General features: G+C 42.6%; 1 protein-coding gene across 3 annotated transcripts in view; it reads right to left on the bottom strand.

Annotated features, from left to right (window-relative positions):
* Nucleotides 1-26,698, bottom strand: part of uvssa (UV-stimulated scaffold protein A) — a 43,976-nt gene that overhangs the window by 8,099 nt on the left and 9,179 nt on the right. For all 3 annotated transcript variants that reach the window (XM_034222843.1, XM_034222844.1, XM_034222845.1), the window contains exons 9-12: nucleotides 13,447-13,567; nucleotides 2,277-2,478; nucleotides 911-1,039; nucleotides 38-221 (exon numbers count right to left, since the gene is read on the bottom strand). In XM_034222843.1, coding sequence (XP_034078734.1) covers nucleotides 38-221; nucleotides 911-1,039; nucleotides 2,277-2,478; nucleotides 13,447-13,567 — 636 coding nt within the window. The remainder of the gene's footprint in view (nucleotides 1-37; nucleotides 222-910; nucleotides 1,040-2,276; nucleotides 2,479-13,446; nucleotides 13,568-26,698) is intronic.

The raw sequence follows: 26,698 nt of genomic DNA, 5'->3' as shown, positions 1-26,698 counted from the left end.
TACAATGAGAAAGGGGGGCAGTCTTTGTGTCCCGTACCTTGAGGCGGTCCTGTCTCTGGCACAGCTTCCCGCCCCCCAGAGGAGCTCTGCAGTGATGGCTGACCGGGGTGAAGCTCCCAGGGAAGGAGATGTATCTGCTGCGGCTCTCTGCCAGCAGCTCCTTGTTCTCCACCTCCTCGTCCACATCGATGGGAACCCAGAACTGATGCTGGGAGGCCGACCTGCACAGGGACCGCACAGCAGAGCATGACGAAGACTCTCCTGTTGCTGTATGGTATTATGAAATTTGTTATATGTTTTTTTTATTATATCTTATCTATTTTTGTATGTGTGGTCTGATCAAATAAATCATTTGGGACCACTTAGTAGTTAGGGTTGGATACTTTTAGTTAATTGTAAATGTTTCTGTATGATAAATAAACTATTTAAAACTCTCGAAGTGTTGGTAAGATATACTTCGAATACTTTCTGTTTAGAATCTGGGCCCCTGTTCTCAAAGATTCAGAATTTAAATGTATTTAAATGAAATTGAATGTTACAAATCATTCTTTAAAAATCAACACATTTCTATACATAAATGCAAAGGAAGAGGAGTGTTGTGATGATAAATAAAAAAAACTTTAAGAGAATTATACCGGTATTCTCAGGATAAAAATGAAGCACTGTGCACGTGTGTGTGTGTGTGTGTGTGTGTGTGTGTGTGTGTGTGTGTGTGTGTGTGTGTGTGTGTGTGTGTGTGTGTGTGTGTGTGTGTGTGTGTGTGTGTGTGTGTGTGTGTGTGTGTGTGTGTGTGTGTGTGTGTGTGTGTGTGTGTGTGTGTGTGTGTGTGTGTGTGGTGTGTGTGTGTGTGTGTGTGTGTGTGTGTGTGTGTGTGTGTGTATGTGTGTGTGTGTGAGAGAGTCTTGGTTACTTGATGATCTTGCCAGCGTTGGGCTGCTCCTGGCCCCAGTAGTAGAGGTCCAGACCAAACGGAACCACAGGAGCATCAGTAGCCTTCTGAGAGGAGCCGGGCCCCGAGGAGGAGCCGGGCCCCGAGGAGCTGCTGCAGGAAAGTAACAGCATCATTAGGGAACCGTTTCACAATCAGCTACATGCCGCACTGAGTTCACACTGTGGGAGTCTGTAGGGAACTAAGACTGATCTAATTAGGCCTGTCCTTAGGGGGGAGTTCATACATTAGTGCTGCACTGAGAGGCAGGAGGAGTTTTGGTATTAAGGGGCAATATGCTATATCTCTAATCATTATCCGGCTCAGCTGAATACTCGATTCAATTTGGACATTTCAGATGTTACTGAGACTGTTGAACACACCGCTGCTAAGCATAATAATGACCGTCGCTAAGGACGATCAAGGGAGAAAAAGTAAAGATGTTAAAAGATAGAGCGCTGAACATCAGAAAAATCTACAGAAGAAGACAGACATAAGTAAACACTAACGGGAACAGCAGAAGAACACAGACAGGAAGTAAACACTAACGGGAACAACAGAAGAAGACAGACAGGAAGTAAACACTAACGGGAACAACATAAGAAGACAGATAGGAAGTAAACACTAACGGGAACAGCAGAAGAACACAGATAGGAAGTAAACACTAACGGGAACAACAGAAGAAGACAGACAGGAAGTAAACACTAACGGGAACAACATAAGAAGACAGACAGGAAGTAAACACTAACGGGAACAGCAGAAGAACACAGACAGGAAGTAAACACTAACGGGAACAACAGAAGAAGACAGACAGGAAGTAAACACTAACGGGAACAACATAAGAAGACAGATAGGAAGTAAACACTAACGGGAACAGCAGAAGAACACAGACAGGAAGTAAACACTAACGGGAACAACATAAGAAGACAGATAGGAAGTAAACACTAACGGGAACAGCAGAAGAACACAGACAGGAAGTAAACACTAACGGGAACAACATAAGAAGACAGACAGGAAGTAAACACTAACGGGAACAGCAGAAGAACACAGACAGGAAGTAAACACTAACGGGAACAACATAAGAAGACAGATAGGAAGTAAACACTAACGGGAACAGCAGAAGAACACAGACAGGAAGTAAACACTAACGGGAACAGCAGAAGAACACAGACAGGAAGTAAATACTAACGGGAACAGCAGAAGAAGACAGATGTCCATTTCTGTTCATTTCACTCTTAGGGATGTAAAAGGATTTCTGTAGCAACTTCAATGAGCTGAGTAGAGAGGATGTGAGAGGAGGGGAGAGGAGGGTAGTTAGGAGGGGGAGTGAGGACATCACCAGGTGTACCTGGGCTCTGCAGGCAGGGGGAGGGTCTGGGTGAGGCGGCGCTGGGTGGCTGCTGCACAGGTGGGATCCTGCTCCTCATCATCCATGAGACGCTTCAGCCGCCTGATGGAGGAGAAGGAGGGGGGAGGGGGGGCTGCGGGGGCTTTAGCTGGAGCTCTCTTTGGGGCTGGAGCTGTAGAGGTGGAGGGAACAGGGTCCAAACCTGCCAACAGGAACAGGAAGTTAGGGTCACTGCAGTGCTTTGTTACACACACATTATCTCCTTACTTTATTACACTTTGTTTTATTTCTTTACGAGTAATTAGCATCCTAGAAGGAGTTCATCATTTACCATAATTATCATTATCGAAAAATAGATTGAAACAAATCAGAATTCAAGTAAAAAACAATATATATATTTTACATTTTTGTTCCGAAGTTAAAAAATGTATTGAGTGTTGTTTTAAAAAAAAAATCAGATTAGATGAGATGAATTGTTCAAGATGTTAGGATGATTTGTGTTATGTTAATGGCAAGAAAAAAACTATTTTCATATCTATTAAGAGTAATTTGTTTTTACAAATGTAAAACAAATGAATAATTAGTAATTTGTTTTTACAAATGTAAAACAAATGAATAATTAGTAATTTATTTTTACAAATGTAAAACAAATGACTCTTAACTGTAACTAAAATGTACAAGAGTGAGGATTCGTTGCCCTACAATATAGCATACTGAATAGTCTGGGTTCTGTACAAAACAAGACATTTGATAATGTGTGAAGGTACATTTTCTCTGTTCCCTTTATATGGAACAAAGCGGTATTGATTACTGATCTGCAGATTAACAGATAATGAGAATAAGCGGCAGTTGCAGCCCTAGGATAGTGAACCCTGGTAATGACCCTGCCTACATACTGTTACAATATATGTAATACCTTAAAGGGGACAATCATGTAAAGTGCACTTTTGATGTCTTTTATACATAAATATGTGTCCCCGGTGCGTTGGGGAACTCACGTAGCGTCAGAAAATAAAACCCTTTCTCTTTTCCTCCGTACCCACATCTTTTAAAAACGGGGGTACAACGAGCGGATACACATTTGCTGTCGATATTACGTAATTTCCGATGGTGGACACACAGAGAGTTGCTATCAGAAACAATGCCTGACATGTTTTGGACGTAATCTCGTCTTTGTTTACATTAGCAAGCCTCGCTAACACTCAGAGCTAACCTGTAATGGAGAGCATATGTGTTTAAAAAGCAGGAAATAAAAAAAGGAACTCACCTTTTTTTATTTCAGTTTTTGCGTTATTTCGCGTTCACACCAAAAAAAAACGCAAGAGAACAATTATTTGAGCTCCAAACTGTTTCAGAAATAATCCTTGATGTGGTTTAGAACAGGATGGCATTTTATCACAGCAGAATTTAACTTTAGGCGCGTTCACACCGCAGTACTTTTCCCCCTTTAGTTCCGATATAGTTCCGAAATGTCGCGTTCACACCAAAAAGAGCCGGAACTAAAATGAGTTCATCAGAACCTTTTTACACCCTTTTCTGTCTCTGATAGAGAGCAGGTACTTTCGTGGGAGAAAAAGGTTCCTATGTCTGATTGGATGGGCGGAATGCAAACCACGCCCCGTAAAACTCCCAAAAAGTTTTGTGAAGCCGCCATATCCTCGCATTAGCATTATTATCATTAGCCCAGCGCAGAAACGCAGAGAGACTAACTTATGGCAACACAAAATAAAACATGGGAGCGGTGGAGATGAGGAGGTGTCGGCATTCTGGCGATGCACTCGGAAGGCTTCAGTAGAAGCTGCTGGGACCCAACTCCGGGGACTTCCGGTCGGGGACTTTGGGTGGCAGTACACGCCGTGAAGTTGTTTGCGGCCTGCCAGTAAACCCAAAGCAGAAGAAGTGACGTCAGCGGCTTTATTTGCCCAATCCTCCCCCAGGGATTTATTACGGTGTGAACACGATTTGAACTTAGTTCATGAGAACTAAAGAGTTCTCATGAACTAAGTTCTGATGAACCTTTGTGGGAAAAGTACTGCGGTGTGAATGCGCCTAATATCTCTGATCAGGCATTTGCTCCGCCTCCTCTTTTTTTTTTTTTAAGCTAAGGACCCAAAATCCGCATTTCTCTCAAGCCCCCAGGAAGTGCGGCGGACTCTGCGCCCAAAATTCGTTGTGTTCAAACGGCGGTACTACAATTTCCGTATGAGTCTGTGACGTCACTGGGCCCAGAAAGACTTTTCCCCATTGACTAACATGGGGAAAGAGACGTCTGTAAATCAGCGGATCATTTTTTTTTAACTAAATAAACTACCCAGCACGAACACCTTTATAGCCCTTATTAGAATCATTAGGTCCTTAAAGTTATAAAATGCACTAAAAGCCGAATCTAGATTTATTTTCTCTCTCCATTCATTCTAGTGAGCCGAGAGTGGGAGCTCGGGGCAACTCAACTGCGCATGCTCTATGAGCGCACATACGGGTACTTCTGCTCTGACAGCTAGGCATGATGGGTAATCTGTGACGTTTCGCTCTCTCAAAAGTTGGGCCATTTTGCCTTCATGCAATGAAGCAATGAGCAGCTCTCATAGGAAAGAACGAGACCCCGCCTCCCACGCTGTATCCAGTTCTTATTATACATCCATGGTTTCTCTAAACAGGGCTGGAATAGAGGGATATGAGGGATGTCTAAAATGCATAATCTGTTTGAATTTTGTGAAAAACACATCATAGACATGTTTTTATATATTTGTATATATCTAAGACCAGTGGCGGCACCAGAGTATTTTTGTTGGGTAATCTATGGTAGGGCTAACCCATACAGTGGTGGGGCTCAATTCTGTATTTGCAATGTAATTACGTACACGCTACATCGCCCCCCTTGACAGTGAAACGCCACGCGTGAGGTTTAGATTATTTCCCTGTCTCAATCCAAATGGAACTGTATGAAATAAAACGGTACACTTGTCTTGTAGTAGATAAAAAGGGATCACTGTGAACGTGACGTATGATAGTACACGTTGAAGATCCAATGGGGATACTGAATGGCGGTTCCGACTGATCTCATCAGTAATACATGACGCAGCAGACCCAACGTTTCGTTGCTCTGATTGGCTGTAGGTCTATTCAAATTGCATTCGGAGGGATTTTAATCTGACCGCGGCCATGCTGATATTATAACGCCAGAGAATTTCCACACTTTTAGTGTATAAAACTCCCCCACTACTTAGACTATTCCTTGCACCCCTCTTCTAGCATAAGCCCGAATGGTCTCAACCATAATGCATCAGTAACGTGCACTTGTTGTTACAGCAGGATCAGTTTGTGTGTTGTGGACACGACCCGTATATCTTCGCAAGCCGTGTTCTCCACATTTAGCATTTTGCTTATTATTTAATTTATTTTGCTTACTTTAACATTATTTTTCATGGTGGGGCTAAGCCATTTCTTGGTATGACTGTAGCCTACCCCAGCCATACCCTGGCGCCGCCACTGTCTGAGACCCATAATATATGCCTAAAAATAGCATGATACAGGATCCAGTTCAAGTACTTACTTGTTGTTTTTAAATCATTGCATGGACTGGCACCACATTACCTGTCTGAGTTGTTGCACCCCCATGCTCCAGCTAGAGCATTGCGCTCAGCTCAGCAAAAATATATTGGTGGTTCCTCGGAGCAGGGAAAAAACCAGAGGTGACCGGGCCTTCAGTGTTACAGCTCCCAGACTGTGGAACAGCCTCCCAGCACATATCCGGACTGCTGAGTCTATTGAACTTTTTAAATCTCAGCTAAAAACTCACCTCTTTACACTGGCTTTTAATACTAGTTGAACATTACATTTTTATATTTGTATGTGTTTGTTTTAATATTTATATATATATATATGTTTCTAGTTATTGTGCTTTTTATCATGTTTTTAATTATTGTTTTATTATTGTACTCCCATTGTGTTATTTAATATTGTAGTTATTGCCTGTACAGCACTTTGGTCAACTGAAGGTTGTTTTAAATGTGCTATATAAATAAATAAAGATTGAGATTGAGATGATATGTGCACTTTAAAGCAGCCTTATGATGCTTCAAGTATGTAGTGTCTCTCCTGTGACATGTCTCCATGCTTTAATGTTCAGAAAGCTCTTTATTTTTCTCATACTGCCTGTGCTGCAGCACCTCTTTTCACCCTCTGTCTGAAACCAGAGCCCAGTCTGCTCTTATTGGTTAGCTGTCCGGCTCTGTTGGGATTGGTCAACCGCTTAGAGATGTCCCGCCCTTTAGCTTATCACGTCCGATGTGTTGGAGTGCTGGCCAATAGCAGTGTGAGTGTTACATATTGATGTCACTATGTTAGGGAAGAAAAGAGGCGTCTTCAGGCGGGGGGGGATTTTAGCCTTTGCAGACCATTAAAACCTATAGAACACACTACAGGAGAGGGAACACCAGAAAAGCATTATAACTTGAAATCGTTTCTTGATGGTCACAGTCATTCTTGCACGGCTGTGCATTTTCAAAGCAAGGTGCTTTTTAAAAACCTAAAACCAAGTCAACAGTCAGGCTAACCCCCCCACCCCCCTCTGTGATCCCTTCCTCTCTTTGTCGGACTCAATCTGCTCTTTTCAAAGGTTTGTCTGGATGTTGTGGAAGTTAAGACGCACAGATCAATGGGAGGAAATGTGTATAGTAGTGTGTGTGTGTGTGTGTGTGTGTGTGTGTGTGTGTGTGTGTGTGTGTGTGTGTGTGTGTGTGTGTGTGTGTGTGTGTGTGTGTGTGTGTGTGTGTGTGTGTGTGTGTGTGTGTGTGTGTGTGTGTGTGTGTGTGTGTGTGTGTGAGTGTGAGGGGGGTTGTTAGAGAAAGAGAGAGAAAACGGGGGTTAAGGGGGTTTGAGGAGAAGACAGGGAGGGAGAAAGCGAGAGAGGAAAGGCGGAAAGAGGTATTGATTTTCTCGGGTTAAGCAGGGCCTGTAATTAAAATGTTAATTTGAGAAAGAGAGAGATAGTGTCCTGACAGCAGAGCGGGGGATAAGAGGATTGATAATCAGAATGACAGAACAGGACGGAGGGGAAGAAAGAGAGAGCAAGAGATATCGATGGAGAAAGAGAGAGAAGGAGGAGAGATCAGAGGCAGGCTTTCTCAATGAATGAACACTGGAAGGAATGAGAAGAAAAGAAAGAGAGAGAAATGATAAATGTGATCTACTGCTGAGAGGAAGAGGAGCACAGAGAGCAGGGATGGGAAGACGTTTGGAATCGGAAGAGAACAGACGGACTACAGAACACCTTTTGAAATCTTAGATATACCTTTGAGACAGGTTATCCTCGTCCAAATTACATCAAATATATGATGGATTATATATTATGTTAGCAACAGGAAACATTCTAGCAGATGAACACATTCTACCTTCAGGGTCTTACTTGCATTGTCACTTGAAGCTAATAAATGAGCCACCAGCAAGTGTCAAAGCTGAAACCATTTGTGCATCTTCAGAAAAAAAAGGTAAGGGTCAGAAGCCTGATCACTACTTGAGGAGCTGCTGTGGCTGGACAGCTAACCAGCAGAAATACAGGTGCTATCGTGCCACAAATCTAGCAAGCTAGTTTGCTAAACAAAGAACAAATATGTATGAATGGGCATGTTCTAAAAAATAGCTCGCCAAGCAAATCCAAAATGTAAAAAATACACAAAGCAAAAAAGGAAATGTAACTAAAATAATCGACCCTATGCATAAACGAAACCTCAATCATAGCGAACTCTTTCTACTACAACTCTATGTCTATCTAACAGGTAGATATAGGTGGTTATATTTGGGTTTACTGGCAGGCTGCAAACCACTTCACGGCGTATACTGCCACCCGAAGTCCCCGACCGGAAGTCCCCGGAGTTGGGGACTGGCTTCAGTCGAAGCTGCTGGGAGTCCCAGCAGCTTCGACTGAAGCCTTCCGAGTAAATCGCCAGAATGCCGACACCTCCTCATCTCCACCGCTCCCATGTTTTCTTTTGTGTTGCCATAAGTTAGTCTCTCTGCGTTTGTGTGCTGGGCTAATGCTAATAATGCTAATGCGAGCAAATAAAATGGCGGCTTCACAAAACTTTTTATTATTTTATTATCTTTGCTTTGTAATGCCTGTTGTAAAATGCCATTATATAATGTGTTTTTACTGTATTTATTCCCAAAAAGTCTTTTAATTTGTTTTGTAAAGCACTTTGAATTGTCGCGTACAGAAAAGTGCTATATAAATAAACTTGCCTTGCCTACGGGGCGTGGTTTACAATCCTCCCAGCCTATCAGAAATGGGAACCTTTTTCTCCCATGAAAGTACCTGCTCTCTAGCAGGGACTGAAAAGGGTCTCATGAACTAAGTTCTAGTTCCGGATTTGTTTTTGGTGTGAACTGTGAACGCACATTTTCGGAACTATATCGGAACTATACTGGGAAAAGTACTATAGGACAGTAAACAAAACTAAAAGTTTAAAAAGAGAGTGATTAGTAAAATATGCATAAATAAAAAGAAAGAATGCTAACTAGGTAACACAAGATAAGAATAAACAAGTTTAAATGATTTGTTATTGGTTGTGATCATATTCTAAAGATGTTTGGATTATTGAAAAGTATACAGCTCTCTTTCATCTGAGTGTTGAGAGCTGTATCCATACATTCATGTTGTGCTCAAAGTGCAGCAGATTGATGCATTTCACTTCAACATTTAAAAAATAAATCTTCCCGGGGTGCATGCCCACGGACCCCCCTAGAGGATGTGAGGACCCCCCTAGAGCAGTGCTTCTCAAAGTGTGGTCCGCGGACCACTGGTGGTCCGTGAGCGCCCCCTAGTGGTCCGTGAGTATATTGGTAACATTTCACATTTGAAATAAATAAATACATTTAAGTTTTCCGCACTCTCGCGGGAATATCTCCGCAATGGAAGGAGCTTAAGTTTCACTTTATATTGCATGATAAAGCCCAGGGAAACACCTTCGTCACACATGTTGCCACTTGTTTGTACCATTTTCAGGCGATTTATAATCTGTTCTAGAAAAACGATGTGTTTTGGGATATTTGTGGAGTTAGGTGGTCCGCGAGTGTTTTATTATTGGTTAAGTGGTCCTTGGTATGAAAAAGTTTGAGAAACACTGCCCTAGAGGATGTGAGGACCCCCCTAGAGGAGGTGAGGTCCCCCCTGGAGGATGTGAGGACCCCCCTAGAGGATGTGAGGACCCCCCCCAAATAAAGCAGGTTAAAATAATGAAATTGCATACATGTTATTTTAGTAAACACTGCAAACGGGTCCCACAGACCCAAACAGCACACAAAGGTTAAAGGTAAGAATATCATAATGTTAAAATGTGCTAAATATATACACTGCAAAAAACAACAAAAAGAGGAGTAAAAGTAGCTCACGACATGTTTTCTTTTTTGAAAGTAGCCCTCCTCCTAAAAAAGGTTGGTGACCCCTGCTCTAACTGTTGTTTAATTTTGGTTGTTTTATTTACGCTAAAGAAATCATAAAGCGATGTGAATACGTGGAGATGATCCTGCTGAACAAAACGTGTAAGTGTCATAAACGTTTTGCGGAAGAGCTTATTTTCTGCAATATTCAAAGATCCAATGAATAAATCCGATTGCTTTTTGTCGAAGGAGCTTTTTGAATGCTAACTTCCAGGTCGGCATTCAAATATATGTTAGTACTGAACCACTCTATGATGCATCCCTTAAAAGTTATCACTGCCACGACCGTTTGCTGTCTGTCAACACCAAAGAAAAAAGCATGTCCAAAGTTGAAGCTTCATTAAACACCCACACAGTGGACGTGGACACATTTGGACCTAAATGTGTCCACTGTCCTGGTGCTGTACATTTCATAATCACACCAATTGTGTGTGACCAATTACAGGCTGCTAACCAAAAACACGTTCCCGTTCGCTGTCCAGCCACAGCAGCTCCTCAAGAAGTGATCAGGCTTCTGACCCTTACCTTTTTTTTTCTGAAGATGCACAAATGGTTTCAGCTTTGACAACAAGCTGAAACCAGCACCAACAAAAACTCTTTATTCCTGTTTGTGTAATGTTTGCCAGAACCTGCAGTGCCAGAACCATTTTTTTTATGAAACCATATATTTGCTGGTCGTTAGTAATCGGTTGGAGAGTGCAAAGATTCAGAAGCTAACTAGGTAGTTGCTGCTTTGGTTTTGTTTTTCTATTGCATTTCCTGACAACAGCTTTATAATTGACATCACATTACATTTGCTTTGTAACTTACAATAAGTGCAATTAACCAAGAGGATACTAAATCAGGACAGCTAGAATCCTGTAACGGCTTTAAAAAGGGGCTGAACCTTGGAAGTGATACATACAGAAATTCAAATGATTATTAGTTATTACTAATTGTATTTTCATTGGCCAAGGTGCAGAGGAAGCAGGTGTGTTTCAGTGTGCAGTGGAATATAGACTTCCTGCTGTCCTGGCTCAGTCCACCCTTCAGGAGCCAGCACAGATTCATTCATTAACAAGTTTACAAATAGATAAACACATATCAGAATAAAACAAGTAGACGATGGATGACTATGCAAGGTGCTCTGGCTTGGTTGCTGCTGTGTTTGTGTGTACTGTATGTGTGTGTGGGGGGTAAAACCTAGGTGCAGGGCTAATAGGGGCTCATTAAGGAGGTTGCATTGTTAATGTGGTATGGCCCCTGCAGATCATTACCTAACCCACTAATCACCCTGACACACACACACACACACACACACACACACACACACACACACACACACACACACACACACACACACACACACACACACACACACACACACACACACACACACACACACACACACACACACACACACACACACACACACACACACAGCTGTTTGGGCACATCAGATACAATCTAATTACTTTAGCGTCTAATTGATTAGTAATGGAGGGAGGTGGGAGTGGAGCAGGCTCTCAGGTAAAGAGGAGGCTCAGTGTGAATGTAATGACTCAGGAGGCTGCTGGGAGGTCAAAGGTCGCCTCACAGCTGAACACGCAATAACACCACTGTCTGCTATGGTGTCATTAACAAAGACACACATACAGTAAAGAAAGTAATGCTGGCAGATATGAGTGATGGGGGGGGGGGCTGAATGTGGCTGACGGAGCAGTGAGAGACTTTTACTGTTGCCTGGAGCCTGGTGAAAATGATATTAACAGCAAATCTAATATTTAGGACAAAAAGCGTGTCGTTGTAAAGCTGACGCTGCGTTGAGATGAGCAGGCAGTTGGTTAATGACCTGAACATTTGACCTCTAACCTAGCATGCTGCCTGGAGGCTAGACATGATCCATACAGGAGCAATGAAACCACAGAGCAACAAGAACATAACTGCACTCATATGCAGCTACTGATGACTCAGGGTGAAGGGGAATGGATGTGTTGACAGCACGATATCCATCAAAGACACACGGGGGGAAATACTTGTGGAAAAGAAACATCTGTCTCCATTACAAGAGCGTCCTGCATTCCAAATCAGAGAGCTCACGGTTAGCATTCAGCGTGTGGGACAATGCAAACCATTAGCTCACCCATTGTGAGCTTGTTAGGGCATTTAGCATTTATGTCCTCCCGGGGTCAGTCTCAGGGCAGTACTCAGGGGTTCTGGTGAGCAGATACTTGGGCCAAGACTTCCTGTTCCTGATTAGAAACTACAGACGTTGAGAGGCGACGTCTATGACAGGATTGTTTTCCATTAGGCAGTTTAAAAGCTTATCTTAAGCGAATACAATCTGAATCATCAAAAGCCAATGGGTTCCCAGGTTGCATTGGGACTAATGGCCCTCAGAAGTACTGTTTAGCTGCGCTAACACATGGAGGTATAAAGAGAACTGAAACAGTGTTGGAGGCAGGGCCCTGTTCATTCCTATGAAAGTTGCAATTCGCTGAGCAAGACAGAAATTGATCGACTAGATTAAAAAGAATCCGGATAAATGGGGGACTTCAGGCGATGGAGCTTGTGTGTTTTCCTGAAGCTCCGCCTCCAATTTCACGTCCTCAGCTCAGTCTAATGAATGGAGAGTGAAAATAACTCTGGAGTTTCTGCTTGCTTTTTTTTTTAAATAACCTCTGTGCTGATTGACATACGTGTCTTTCGCAATGTAAGTCAATGGGAAAAAGTATTTTTCGGCCCAGTGACGTCACGGACGAGAACAGAAGTATAGTACCACCTAGTGGCCACTACAAGAATTGGCTTCAAAAGCGGCCAAACCCCCGGGGAGCTTGCTCAAATGTGATTGGCCAATACTAACCAGAGTACCTGTTGCTTCTGGTAATTAGATTTGTTCTGCGTATTCACCAATGACTTTGCAGCTGACTGTTGACAGTTTGCTTTCACATCAACCTGAGCGGATAACACATTGAGGCTATGCTCGGATCTTGCTTCAGGTTTTTAAAGCTGCAACAATCAATACATTACCATGAACCATCTCTCAAATGGCTGTGTAGTTAAATGATTTGAAATACAAAGTGGCAGCCCTATCAGATTGTGCGATTCTGTGTGATTTGGACTCGCTGTATTCAGGTTATGAGTTTGACATAGACCAGCATTACTCAACCAGTGGTCCAGGGACCCCCAGTGATCTGGAGGGAGAGGGTCCACAGAATAAATGGGGGATAGTTCATTTTCCCTATTTAATTCACTTTAGAAGTGAGATTAAGAGTCATACGAGTTGATTAACTGGTCCTCCTCCACGGTTATCTCCCCAACTGTAGTCAACAACTATGAAATGCTGGTCTTACAACCACAATCATCCAATGGGAGTCTGTGGCACACACACACTTGGTTGTATAAATAAACCCACTTCAGAAGCCCTTCACCTGCACACTACCAGCTGCTGAGGGCTGCTCTTTGAAGTGTGTGTGTGTGTGTGTGTGTGTGTGTGTGTGTGTGTGTGTGTGTGTGTGTGTGTGTGTGTGTGTGTGTGTGTGTGTGTGTGTGTGTGTGTGTTTGTTTGTTAAGTGTGTGTGTGAAACTTAAAAGATTAGGGCAGCAGCAGGTCTTCTTTTGTAGCTTAACCTCACTATTTATGCACGTGTCTGTAGGCTTAAGGTTGGAGGTGTGCAGTGTGTGTGTGTGTGTGTGTGTGTGTGTGTGTGTGTGTGTGTGTGTGTGTGTGTGTGTGTGTGTGTGTTGAACGTACCATACTCAGCTCGTAGGTGCTCTGGAATGTGTGGCTCATATCCCTCCTTCTCTGGAACCTCATCGAAGTCTTCATCGTCATCATCATCATCGTCGTCTTCCTCTCCGTCTGTAGCCTTCATCTAAGGAAGATTACGTATGGTTTTACACTTCGATGGGCAATCACATATACATATTATGTAACATTAGTTTATAGGTTTTTTCAACATCACACCCATATTATACTGTTATTACACTAATAATAGAGATTAAAACACCCATAACACCGTACACCAATATTACAGCCATATTATACCCGTATTACTCTGTTATTACACCCATGCCACACTATTGTTACACCCATATTATACCCAGGTTACACTGTTACTAGACCCATAATACAATGTAATTAGACCTATAATTCACTGTTATTAGAGCAATAGTACACTGTTATTAGACCTATATTACACCCATGTAATACCCATATTACACTGTGATTACACAGTATTAAATCCACTTGACTCATGGACACAGCTGTCAAATGATTGGATTTTGGACAAACACACAACACTTGTTCGTCATTCATGTTGTTTTAAATAATATAGTATATCAAAATCATATATGAGGACATACATGATGTCCTATATTTTAAGGGAGAAGGGAAGGCATATAGTGTGTGTGTGTGTGTGTGTGTGTGTGTGTGTGTGTGTGTGTGTGTGTGTGTGTGTGTGTGTGTGTGTGTGTGTGTGTGTGTGTGTGTGTGTGTGTGTGTGTGTGTGTGTGTGTGTGTGTGTGTGTGTGTGTGTGTGTGTGTGTGTGTGTGTGTGATGAGCTGCTATCAGCGCTAAGCAGAATTTATGGTTTTTAATTTCCTGGTGAGGTTGTTAGCCATTGACTGGGCTACAATGTAGAACACAACACACCATACACACAGGGGTCATTTCCATAACACAGATGTGTGTGTGTGTGTGTGTGTGTGTGTATGTGTATGTGTATGTGTATGTGTATGTGTATGTGTGTGTGTGTGTGTGTGTGTGTGTGTGTGTGTGTGTGTGTGTGTGTGTGTGTGTGTGTGTGTGTGTGTGTGTGTGTGTGTGTGGTGGCTGCTATGTCTTTAACAGCCGAGGACACATACACTTCAGTCAAGCAGCATAATAATCACAGTGATTAGGGTTATGGGGAGCAGTAAAAACGTTAAGCTAACCCCTTATTCTCAAGGGTCTCTTTTTCATTAGTGTGTAATAACGCTGTGTGTAGTTGTGAGTGTGCTGCTGCTGATAAAGCCCATTAGAATGTTTGAATTAGTTTACAAATGATGAGTCTCCGTATGATTACTAAAGCACAAGTGAACCATAAGACGGCGTCAGTTAACCGTGTCACAGCCCTGAACACACCTCTCCATCCGGCACACACACACCAATAAAACAACTTCATATTACAGCACTCACTACTCATTAAGCAGCAACTAAACAATTAAAGCATAATTAGCTGTTGTTAATGCAGCCATGTATACTGGTGGGTGGTCTGAGAGGAATTGGGCTCAGATTTGATGTTAAACATAAAAAGTAAATGGCAATGAAAGAAGTGAATCATTTTTCAAATTTCTTTCTGTTTTTAGGCCCCGGGATCTAAAGGTCTTGAGTGCTGGTGAGCAGCAACTGACTGACTGATTTTTAATTATGGTTCAACAAACTGGTCAGATACCAATAAAATAAAAGCAACAACTGGGCCATATCATGCAGATTATAGGACGTTGTAGCGAATGCTTCCATCTAACGCACCACTATTTAACCACCTCTTCTGTGGACCCACTTATATTTAGGAATTGGTGCAGCAGTCTATCCTCTGTGGAAAACACACGTTTATGACACTTCCATGTTTTGTCCAGTAGGATAATCTCCACATATCAACAATGATTTTATAATAGTTTAAGTGTAAATTAAATCTACAAAAGTAAAAAGCTAAAGCTATGAACGGTCCACATGATAGTCAGTCACATGACTTCACGTCACAACCGCTAAGCAATAGGCGGCTAATGTTTGGCATGATGATTCACCAGTGGGGTATTAATTGATGTATTTTGTCCTTAAAGAAAAAACACAGATCTTATTTCAGGCATCTTACCAAAAACACGTTAAAAAAACGCTGACCTGAGATGAATCTGGACCATCAGCTTTACAGAACTCTGCATGTTGTCTGAAATGTATGAACCCAGGGATGCCTTAAAATGCTTTGGCATGGACAAATGTATGTGAATGTTAGTCCAGTATGGCAATGTAATAATACAAGAAGTATCAAAATCTGCAGGCATACTGACTAACACTAGTGGGAATGATGAGTGTCAACGGTGAACATGATAAAAAAGTGAGTTCCAAGGTGCAGTCAAAGTTACTCAAATGTCAATAGTACAGATGTGTGTCCGTACACTCATTCTATCCCTCATTAAGCAGTAGTTAAATTAAAATGAAGTCCCGATATTCTAAAAAAAATGTTTAGTGATATTTGGCGGTGAGAAAAGCAGCGCGACAGAAAGCCAAAGGTAATAATGTAGCCTTCCCCTGACTGTTATAAACACAGCCGTTATTACTGCAAATGATACTTTAATATAAACTGGAGAATACAATTCCTGGAGAAATGGCTAGTGGGAATGCTTTATGCTGAAAATCTGATGCTAAACTGCTATGCTGAAATGTAATGTGTAAGAAGAAAGTGAAGAATTTAGATTGAAATGAAACATGAACACCGGGGGCTTGAATGTGTGATGAGAGAAGAAAAGAAAGTCAAAAGGCTTGGAAAAGCAACAGAATATTTGAAGTGCAAACTTTTGAACTAACTTGATGACGAATTATCTGTCGCCATGCCAACGGCATTTGATGGCATCCCATAATACGCTTAGATGCAATGATGGCTGCATTGTTACCAAACCTGTGAAGTTTTGGGCCGTTTGGAGCATTTTCACTGAAGTTATGAGAACACCGTGTTTCATGGTGAGCATTGTGTTGCCATGGCAACGGCAAATGAAGAAATCTCAAAACTGTCCCGTAGATGTCTTCCCGGCTGGACTGTTAGCACACATGTGAAGTTTGAGCGACATCGTGTTTTATGGTGAGGGATGCGTTTCCATGGAAACAGCATATGAAGACACCCCATAATTGACGTAGAGCTGTTGAGGGCAGGAACATTAACCATTATCTGAAGTCTGCTGCTGTTTTATGGCGAGGGATGCGTTGCCATAGTAACACCACATTACGTAACATCAGATTTGATGTAGAGCTGTGTTAACCATTATCTGAAGTCTGCTGCTCTGAGCATGTCAGTTGGAGTTATGACATCATCGTGTTCCACTACACGACAGGTGTTTATATTTGAGCTAACGACGTGTCCAGAGATCAAAGGTTTCCATGGTGATGTGCAGTAATCAGTGAGAGGAGAGCCTTTGCATTGTTCTGAATGAGAGATGAACCTCTTACATGTGAACGTTTTGTTGAAGAACCGTAACAGATATCAGTGAAATTTCAAAGCGTGAAGCATGTCAAGGACCTTGAGCATCTGAAGTGTACTTTTTGTGTAAAAGGTGTGCAGCTGCTGTGGTGGGGAAAGATGAGGCTGAACTTACAATGGGGTTTAATGGAGACATGTTGAACGTTTTTGTCACTTCATGCCCTCAAGAGGCATTTTGCTTAATTTTTTTTATTATTCAAGCTACGAGATGTTTTCCTACGTTTGTCATGAAAAATTATGTCTCAGGAATGTAGGGTTTGGGAATTATGACAGGTTTAAAAGAAAATATGAAGGCAAAATGAAATCTGTCCTCCACTCTAGCTGTGACATCACGCACTCTAAAATCTGAAGAAGGCCTCTTTACCAAGGTCTCTGAACAATGTTTAATATCTCTAAAAGTACGAATCAGATTTAAACGTTGTGTTACACAAATAATGTCAGATAGATGTGTAACATTTTAAAGTTGGAATGAGGTTTCTGAGTGAAAGTATGAAGGAACAGTTAGCAGTTGAAGAAGGAGCAGTTAGCAGTTGAAGTCGCATGAAGATTTTTCAAGTCTGAAGAGTTTCTCCATGGACTTCCATGTTAAAAATGTGATGATATGGGATGTATCTCTGGAATTATGAAAGCTATGAATGAGAAAAGTAATAACCATAGATTCCCGACCGAGCTGAACGTTTTGATGTTTGAACAGAGTTTCTGCGATGTGGAATGTGGGAGCAGAAGAGGCGCAAAATACCCCGGCAGAATAATAAAGAATTTCGTGCGTCGAAGAACAGATAGTTGGAATGCTGTATCAGCATTCCACTAAATAAGGGGTTGCACAGACCGACCTGAGGAGTGAGATACTGAGACCTGACGTTATTTATCAACCAGAGAAAAGAGAAGAGAGGATGCTATGAAACAGAACAGAGCGTTTTACAGAGCAAACCAAACTTTCTCCATTACTCCAGTCCACTGCTACACTTATTCATCCCCCCCACACACACCCGCACAGATATAGTCTCTATAGGTTTTGTGCTTGTCTGCTTTAATCCCGGCTGGTTTATTCTGCTCTGATCAATGACCTGAGACTAAGAAGTGATCACCCAGCTGGAGGAAAACCCTGCCCTAACATCATCCCTTTTCCCCCTCTTTCAGCCTCTTTGTCTCTAATTCACCTTAATTTAATCCTGATAGCATCGAGTGCTGTCCCCAGCCTGGCAGCGCTGTAAGTCTCACCGCAGAATTAGCTTTCCTCCAGAAACATTTTGCTGACGGCGAGCGCGGCTAAAATATGGCCTCAATTCCCCAACATGGCTGAGACGGGGGATGCTTTGCATTTTAACAGAGCTTTGGTTTATTCTCCGGGACACACGAGGAGAAAATCACACAGCAGCGCAGAGATCCCACAGAAGATAAAACCCGAACCCAAGATTTAGCAGACAAATTAGAAGGGATGGTTAGAGAGAAGCAGGGCCATGTGTCACTGTAATAGGAAAAAGACTACAAAGATATTGCTAACTTTAACAATAAAACAGGCCCAGATAGAAATTAAAATAGTTCCGGAACAAAGCAGAATAAATAAAAAAGTAATGTAAAGCTGGGCTATGTGTTACTGTAATGGAGATGTTTACTCTAAGATAACATAAAGGAGGTTCCTAAAGGGAAAATGGGCAAGAAAGGAAAATAAATAGTTATTTAGCAACTGGATGGAGAGGAGGATTGTGGCAGCGGTTGCTAAATGAAAGGTCATTTATTAGAACTATACAGCTTCAAAGTTTTCTTCAAAGACAGCCGTGGTACTTGGTTGAGGCTGTATGTAATTAAAAAGTATTTTCATTGTCAAATATGTATCCCATTATAAGACTGTTTGTTATAATTGCGATAAAATTGGAAAATAAATTCCAATGAACGCAGTAAAAGATAATAACATATTTTTTATTCTTTTTCTGCTGCCTTACCAAACGTTAGAAGTATTATTCCAGGACCAAATGGACAGTGAAAACCACAGTCTGCTGTAGACCTGGACGCCATGATGAGATTATCGCTCACAACGATATTGATAAACCAGCATGATGGACCTCAAATGATAAGAGAACTACATTCACTTCCTGTTATGAAGTGTCTCAGTGTCTCTTTTCCCTTTGCTTTGTATATGCTTTGCCACGGCGTTGTAATAAATACAAACGTTTGCAATCATACTCTGACACTGTACTGTAACCCTTGTAACTCCAGCTGGAAGGTATTGTTGGAAAATATAATGCTAATGCACCTATTTGGGGATTCTTTGGTTTCCAACCAAGCACCATGTTGTTATATTGCGGTACATCGGTTTAAAACTAAACACTAAATCAAGTGTGTGTGTCAGATGGCAAGGCATCACCACATGTAGGGTGCTCCCAATCCCAACGCAACACCAAAGCATTCTGTATGCTGCTGTCCATGTGAGTAGGGCTGTGTCTTTGAACAATCTACTTTAGAAGGCAAATGTGTGCCCTTTCCCATTTCAACATGACATGGGCGTGAAATGAGTTCCATTCCAGTTTGGTTTGTAACCAAACACGTTGAAGCTGGGCTCGTGTTGCTATGCAACGTACTAAGCCATGTTGATGTGCACTCTTCGACAGTGACGTGGCTAATGCTATGCTACTATGGTTCGCCAGCGGTAAACTAGTAACGTCCCCTGGCGCATATTTTCCGTAAACGTAGGTTTTTTCCGTTTTATTTGACATTCACAAATCAATAGAAATATTCAGAGCCAACTAACTGAAGTCTCAAAACCAGTCGGTTCCACACATGCCCGGCGCCGTGGGAGGGCCAGGGAGGGCCAGGCCCTCCCATTTGACATTCCTGCCCTCCCCCAATAAACACGTTTTTTATTATTTATAAAAATAAAATAAATATATTTTATTTTTTTAATTATGAATAAACTGTGAACTTTTATGCTACGATGTATGTGATGTCAGAACAAAACAAAAAATCGCAGGCTACGTCAAATAAATGCATGTGTCTGTTGTGATTTGTGATTCGTCCCCATTTAGACCAATCACAGCGTCACACTCTGCCGCCTATTCTGGATTTGTTTATTGTTTATTGTGCATTCTGTAGACTCCCATTTCTGTTTGAATTACAAAATGGACATCAGAAATTGGCTCAAAAGGTCTAAGGATTTATTAAAACGAAATAGCGATGAAAGAACTGCAGCCGATGCAGCTGCTGGCGACCCTGCACCTGCCGTTGCAGCAGCACGTCTTAATGTCACAAGCTTGACCTCGGCAAACCCCGGGGCTGAGTTAGCGAGCCCAATCCTTGACTCATCAAGGCGGCCGCCACCAACGCTGTCCTCTGAGGCACAGCTCCTTGTGCCCCTACCATCACCACCTGCGTTGCCACACCCTGTACCACACCCGCCAGCATCCTCCTCCTGCTCCGTGCCGGTGCCTCCACTACAGACGCTACCTCGCAGCACATCAACCGGTAATATTGGGCCAGCAACCGCTCAAAGACCAACAGCCCCAGACGATCTTGGGGTTAATAAACCCAACCAGGTGAAACTGGATCGTTATCCAGGGAGATTGTTTTCAGGAAAGAAGCGCATTTTTGCCGCTGCATGGTACAACAACAGACCATGGCTTGAAGATTCGTTAAAAGCAGACGCAGCCTTTTGTTTCCCCTGTAGACAATTTAAAGTGAATACGTCTTCATCTGAATCCCACCTCACAGGTGTGGCATATCAAGATGCTGATTAGACAGCATGATTATTGCACAGGTGTGCCTTAGGCTGGCCACAATAAAAGGCCACTCTAAAAATGTTCATTCGGCTTTTACTGTCAAAGGTTTTTGCGACTGGAAACACGCATTACAGACTGATAAAGGACTGCTAAGACATGCCGCATCAAAAGAACACATTTCATGTGAGTGTTTGTGGAGAGAGAGAGATATATACGCGAGGAAACAAATAAGGAAATTAGAACTTTGGTGCAGATCAGCTGGCACGGAGCCGTTATTACGTGTCAGCTGTCGTTGATATTGTAGCTTTTTTAGCTGTCAACCAACTCCCTCTCAGAGGTGACCACGATTCACTCCACAGCATGTCTGAGTGCAGTGCATCGGAACATAAACCATGCCCAAGGCGGGCTAAACAGTTCATCGTCTCCGTCTCTACTATTTCTCTCCGAGTGCAACGATGAGGAAGCTGCCATCCGTAACCAGTGTGCCTTGCTCGTGATTTACCAGTGTCTGTGCTGCCACGCACACAATGTTTCAAAGTGGTTGCTACGTTGACCTTTATTTGTGTATGTTTGCGTTAAGTGTGCGTCTTTACGCAATGCTGTTGGCCTTGCTGTTTGATATTGTGCCTCAGGCCCGCAGCACGTGACGGTTTTGTGTGCCCTCCCATGAAAATCATATGCCCTCCCTTTAGATTTGCTCTGGCGCCGGGTCTGGTTCCACAGCCAGTTTGACGCAAAGTGTTAGACTAAACATCACAATTCTCTTCCTCATTGCTTCACAACATCCTATGTTGCCATCTTTCAGCACGGCAACATATTAAGGTAGTTTTATTAACAAGAGGACCCCCATGCAAGAAGCCAGCTCCATGAAAGGGTCCCAGTTTGCTGTGGAGGACCGTCGTGCATAGCAGCACATTTAGCCCACCATTGTTTGAATGGCATATGCACGCTGATACACAGATGGGATTATTGGATGTCCACACACTGACACTGAGAAGGACTGACAGCAGAAGTGAGTGTGTGAACAGGATTAGGAACTATGGTGCTGCTTCCACAGGTGTCTTCATTATTCAGCCTCTATAGCATCTCCTCTCTTTCCCCCTCCCCTCCATTAAATAAGACTCTTATCCTTTATAAAAATGATGTGAGGGCGCTGCCTCGGACAACTGCTCCCCTGACTTCATTTGTCTCTTGGCAAGTTTGATGGCGCTGCGTTTAAAAACCCATTCAATCTTATAAACCAAAAATTAAATGTAGTCGACTGTGATGGGCACTCAGTGCATCTGCTATTTATATGCTAATGTACACTCAGCCTGCCAAGGTCTGGCAAATGATTACTGCACAGCCATAAGTCAGGTGTATGGCAGAGAGGGGGGGGGGGGCAGGTTAAGCATCACACACTCACACAGAGAGAGGAGGAGGGAGGGAAGCAGAGGGGGGAGGGAGGGGGGAGAGAGCAAGGAGGTGGAAAAGCTGCAAGAGACGTCTCCATTGTCTTCTGACAGGTAGCCACACACACACACACACACACACACACACACACACACACACACACACACACACACACACACACACACACACACACACACACACTCTGACATAGGCTGTGCCATCATTATCACAAGACATTTTCTTAAGAGAACAAGTGACTAACAGTTATGCGCATGTATAAACACAGTGAGAATATTACACACACATGAGACACACTCTCTCACATGATATGAGGAGTTCAGGTGTAGCTGGGTTATGGACATAGTGCTCATACTATTATTATCACATGGCATACAATATCCGGACAGACTCATAATCTTGTCTCTGAATTTGGTAACAAATATGTGAAAATGTTGATCAAAAAATTCAAGGTCCTGTCACCTGCAAATGTATACTGACTGCAATTCAAATGTTACACACACAAATGCAAATGCGATAGTATATGTAATGTGTGTATAATAAAGTATTATTCTTTTTTAACATTCACATCTTTCACTATGAATAGAAGAACAGGTCAATATTAAACATTTGAAATGAACTTACTTTGGGAACTCTTCTAAGTGGCCTTCTGTGCTGCCTATTGATACAGCTGACCACCTCTGTACCTCTGGAGTCAGCAAGGCAGAGCCTCCGATGGATCCTGATGGGACTCATTTCCACCAGCATCATGCTGTCGTCATGGTGACTGAGTTAGTTCTTACAGGATTGCTATCTTATTATTATATATTATTGATGCTGCCCCTTTGTGCTGTCTTTTCCTGTTAACAATAGATATGTGTCTTTGTTACAAGGCACATCTTAGGTCCAACTGTCTTAGGTGTCAAAAGCTGCCATTTTTAGTGTTGCTCTGTTCTTGGTTAAAAATAAATAATGAAATGATTAAAACTCCTAATAAAAGCAGGTAGCTGTAGCAATAAGGAGTCCGTTTGAATATTCTGATCATCTTTACTGCAGGTTGTGGACCAACATCTAGTTTGGGTGAAGCTATCCACTTCCTGCACTTGTTATTTGAGTTACTTAACAATCTGACCCTACTTCCCATCGTTCACTGGTACAAACATACATCGACATTTGGCCTGATTTAGCTATTAGCTCATTCCCATCAGCAACACACAATTACAACATGAAATAGTCTCCATCACACTGACACAAGAAGACACACATCAAAGCATGGATCAACATATAAATACCAGTATGTCCAACCCTGAATCTGACTTCATTTCAATTCAAAACTATGAATGACGGTGAAAGTCCAGCACATCTTCCAGCTGGTGATGGGTGTGAATGCAGATCAGTGATAAGTGTGTGAGGGTCTGCCCGGCTCTAAAGGAAGTCCACTGCCAGTGCCACTGATTGATTCCAACATATTTACAAAGTAATCAGGCCTAAAGCTTGCCGTGGAGTCTGACCTGTTCCAGGCCTGATTTGCCCAACATCCCACATCTCTATTACCACCTTGCTCTCCTGTTCATTACGACCCGGAGAGGATCCCATGGGATCGGACGCTAATGAGAAAAAGGCTCTCCACTCCCCTCGCTCTCGCTCCAGAGCTCCTTCTCCGCTGCTTTACCCCATCATACTCCCCCAGCCCGACACCCCCAAGCACACACACGCAGAGATGCTCCCTTTGTCCCCGGGGAGCAGTCAGCTCATATGATGTATAGGGTGACATCTTTATTTCACTAACCTAGGCTGGCAGGTCTATTAGCCAGTCCAGAGCTTCCCAAACCTCTCCCTGTCAGCCGGCTTATTCCCAGCTGTCGGATCCACTTCCCCCCCCCCACATGTCTCAATCTGTGATCAAAACAGTCATTATTATACATCCTCGCCGACATTACACACTGCTATTCCTCATTTCACTGAGGACCTCTGAAAGCCCTGGGAACACACCTACACTGTGGAGATGGTGCAGGGGCCCGTCAGAGACCCCTGGGAGGCCCTGTGGTCAGTGATAGGAGACTGCCCCCCCCCCCCATAGCACTGGAGTCCCACAGGATCCATCAGCTCCACTTTGCAAACCCTCTCCTCTCCCTTCATCAGAGACCCTGATGGAAGTAGACTGGGTCCAAAGTGATTCTTAAATGTTCCTCAGAACACTGATGAAGCCACAAGATGACACTTCATGGACCTGAGTGGCTCAAATTACAATACAACTTAATAAGCTTTGTGTACCAAATGACTCCTGATCATCAAACTTGTTGTCTTTGCACCTACGTCAAAACGTAAAGGCATGTTTCTCCTCGTCTTCATGGACTCAAATTGAATCTTATGTCCGCACTGCCCTTCAACCACTGGTGTTTTATCATCATGGTCATCACTGCATGGAACTAAGCACTTCCTTACTGAGCGTTATGGCTAACCAGGGTTACCAAAGGTGTTCTTTCTAAGTCCAGGCAGTAAGCCTTCCTTTAGCCCGGGCACACTATACATATGAATGCTCTTTTTCAGCCCTTGAGGTAAATGCTTTACTCCTTGCAGTTACTTTGAAGTGGTCTTCACTACACACTCCCTCTTTTACTCCATTCATGATAGAGTAACAGATCAACCCATCCAAGCTGCAATAACAGAAGCCCAGGACTCCCTATGAAGGTAACACATAATGAGGAATAGTGGCAAAGAGAGTTGGAGAGAAACATATTACTGGTGTACAGCGAGAGAACGAGACGCATTCAGAGAATGGATGTAGGAAAGAAAAGGAGGGAGAAATAGAGGGATAGTCTTTCTTTGTTTATCTCCAGTGAGAAACAGGCGGCCACATCCATTGCACTGTGATAAGATGGGTTATCAGCAGTAAACAAGGCCTGGGCCTGTATGAAAGCAGCCCGAAGTGACTGAATACACTCTTAAAAAACAGATATGTTCAAATAACTCTGCATGTCTTATCCTTTCCTAAACACAAGCCCATGTTTTCAGTTTGCAGCTTCCTCCTGCTCATAGCTCATCGTGAAAACTGCCTTCAAACATACATAGTGTCTCAGAAACAGCTGCAGGAAGCACTGAGAGCTGCCCGTTCCCCACACTGTGTTCCATCACAAGTGTTTTTCTATACACACAAACTACTTTGATTACGTAAAGCTCTCAGTATGCTTCCAACTCAGAACAGTCCAGAGAGACCCCTGTCATCAATGAGAGACACGATGAGTCTGTCTCTGTGAACACATTCGTGGTGTCTATTGTCCACACAAAGAACTGAAGGGAAAGAAGACCTCATGACACCACTGCAACAAAATCAATGGAGTGGCAGGAATGAGTCCTACAATTCACAAATGAGTTCACATTTGACAATTCCTGTTCCCTCATTTTAAAGCCAATGTTTTGTGGGCGTGTTTTAACAGTTAGATGCCTGAAATAAGGTGTGGTCACACAGGCGTTAGCTGTTTTAACGTCAAAACACATCAGTTAAAACCCCACTGGCGAATGTCTGAAGCCTCTGAGGGCAATACAAACGGCAGTTGCTAACAATGAGACTAACATGCCCAACATCAGCTGCCTTTAGCTTAGCGCTGGGGATGTGAAGTCATGTGACTGTGCAGTAGTTTGTTTGTAGCCCAACGTTAGCTTTTGACTTCTGGCAATTGCATTAACGCTTGAAAATGTTATGTGTAGATGATCCTGTTGAACAATATGTATAATTATGATAAACGTGCGTTTGCCAAAGATCTTATTTTCTACAATATTCTGAAATCCAAAGGAAAGATCCCATTGTATCCTTACAATGCTAACGTGATGCTAGCTTTCCCTACAACAACACATCATCACTGTATCACTACAGTATGTGTGTGGAACGTACACATGGATATCTCATTAGATCTACTGCTCTCCACATTGAAACTGACCCAGTAACCACGGTTTCTTCATCAGCTGGCATCAGCTATAGGTTACATGTGTCCCAGCAGTCTCTGGCCTCGTGTTATCTCCTGATATAAAAACCATCCCAAGGACTTCAAAACAGAGATGACAATAGACAGGCTTTACAACTGGGAAAAAGACTCGACTGGTGTCAAACGAGTGCTCAGCAAACAGAGACAACGCCAGGCTTCTTTATTCCTACCTGAAGGGACCTGAAAGTCCTGGAGGTCAAACTAGAGCAAAGAGGCTATGGATCAGATCGACTCTCCACAGTTCAGTCCTGGCTTCAGCTCGCATTCTCTCAGAACACCGTCTCCAGAGGGGCTTAGCGGAGCTTAACACCACCTCTAACAACCTGTCTATGATAGGGAGAAGCTGGATAGAACCATGAAGGGCTGCATGATTTGGAAAAATAACTAATCGTGATTATTTGGACTGGTGTTTCAATTATGATAAAAATGATACTTATTGTGGAAATGTATTACGTTTGCTTTGGAATTCTTATTATCATTACAAAGATATCACAATTATTCTGTTGTGACTTTTTGAAGAGGATCTGTTCCACACAAATATGTTTTGTTAAATGATGTAGAATTCAAGCTCCACAATTTAACCAAAATAATATTTGAACACACATTTAGCCTTTATCAAATAATGTGCTTCCTGCAGATTCAATATTACATATTTCCATCGAGAAATGTGATGAATTGTGCAGCTCCG

Source organism: Gymnodraco acuticeps, unplaced genomic scaffold (assembly GCF_902827175.1).
Source record: "Gymnodraco acuticeps unplaced genomic scaffold, fGymAcu1.1, whole genome shotgun sequence".
Lineage (NCBI taxonomy): Eukaryota > Metazoa > Chordata > Actinopteri > Perciformes > Bathydraconidae > Gymnodraco > Gymnodraco acuticeps.
This window is presented reverse-complemented; position numbering and strand designations above follow the sequence as displayed.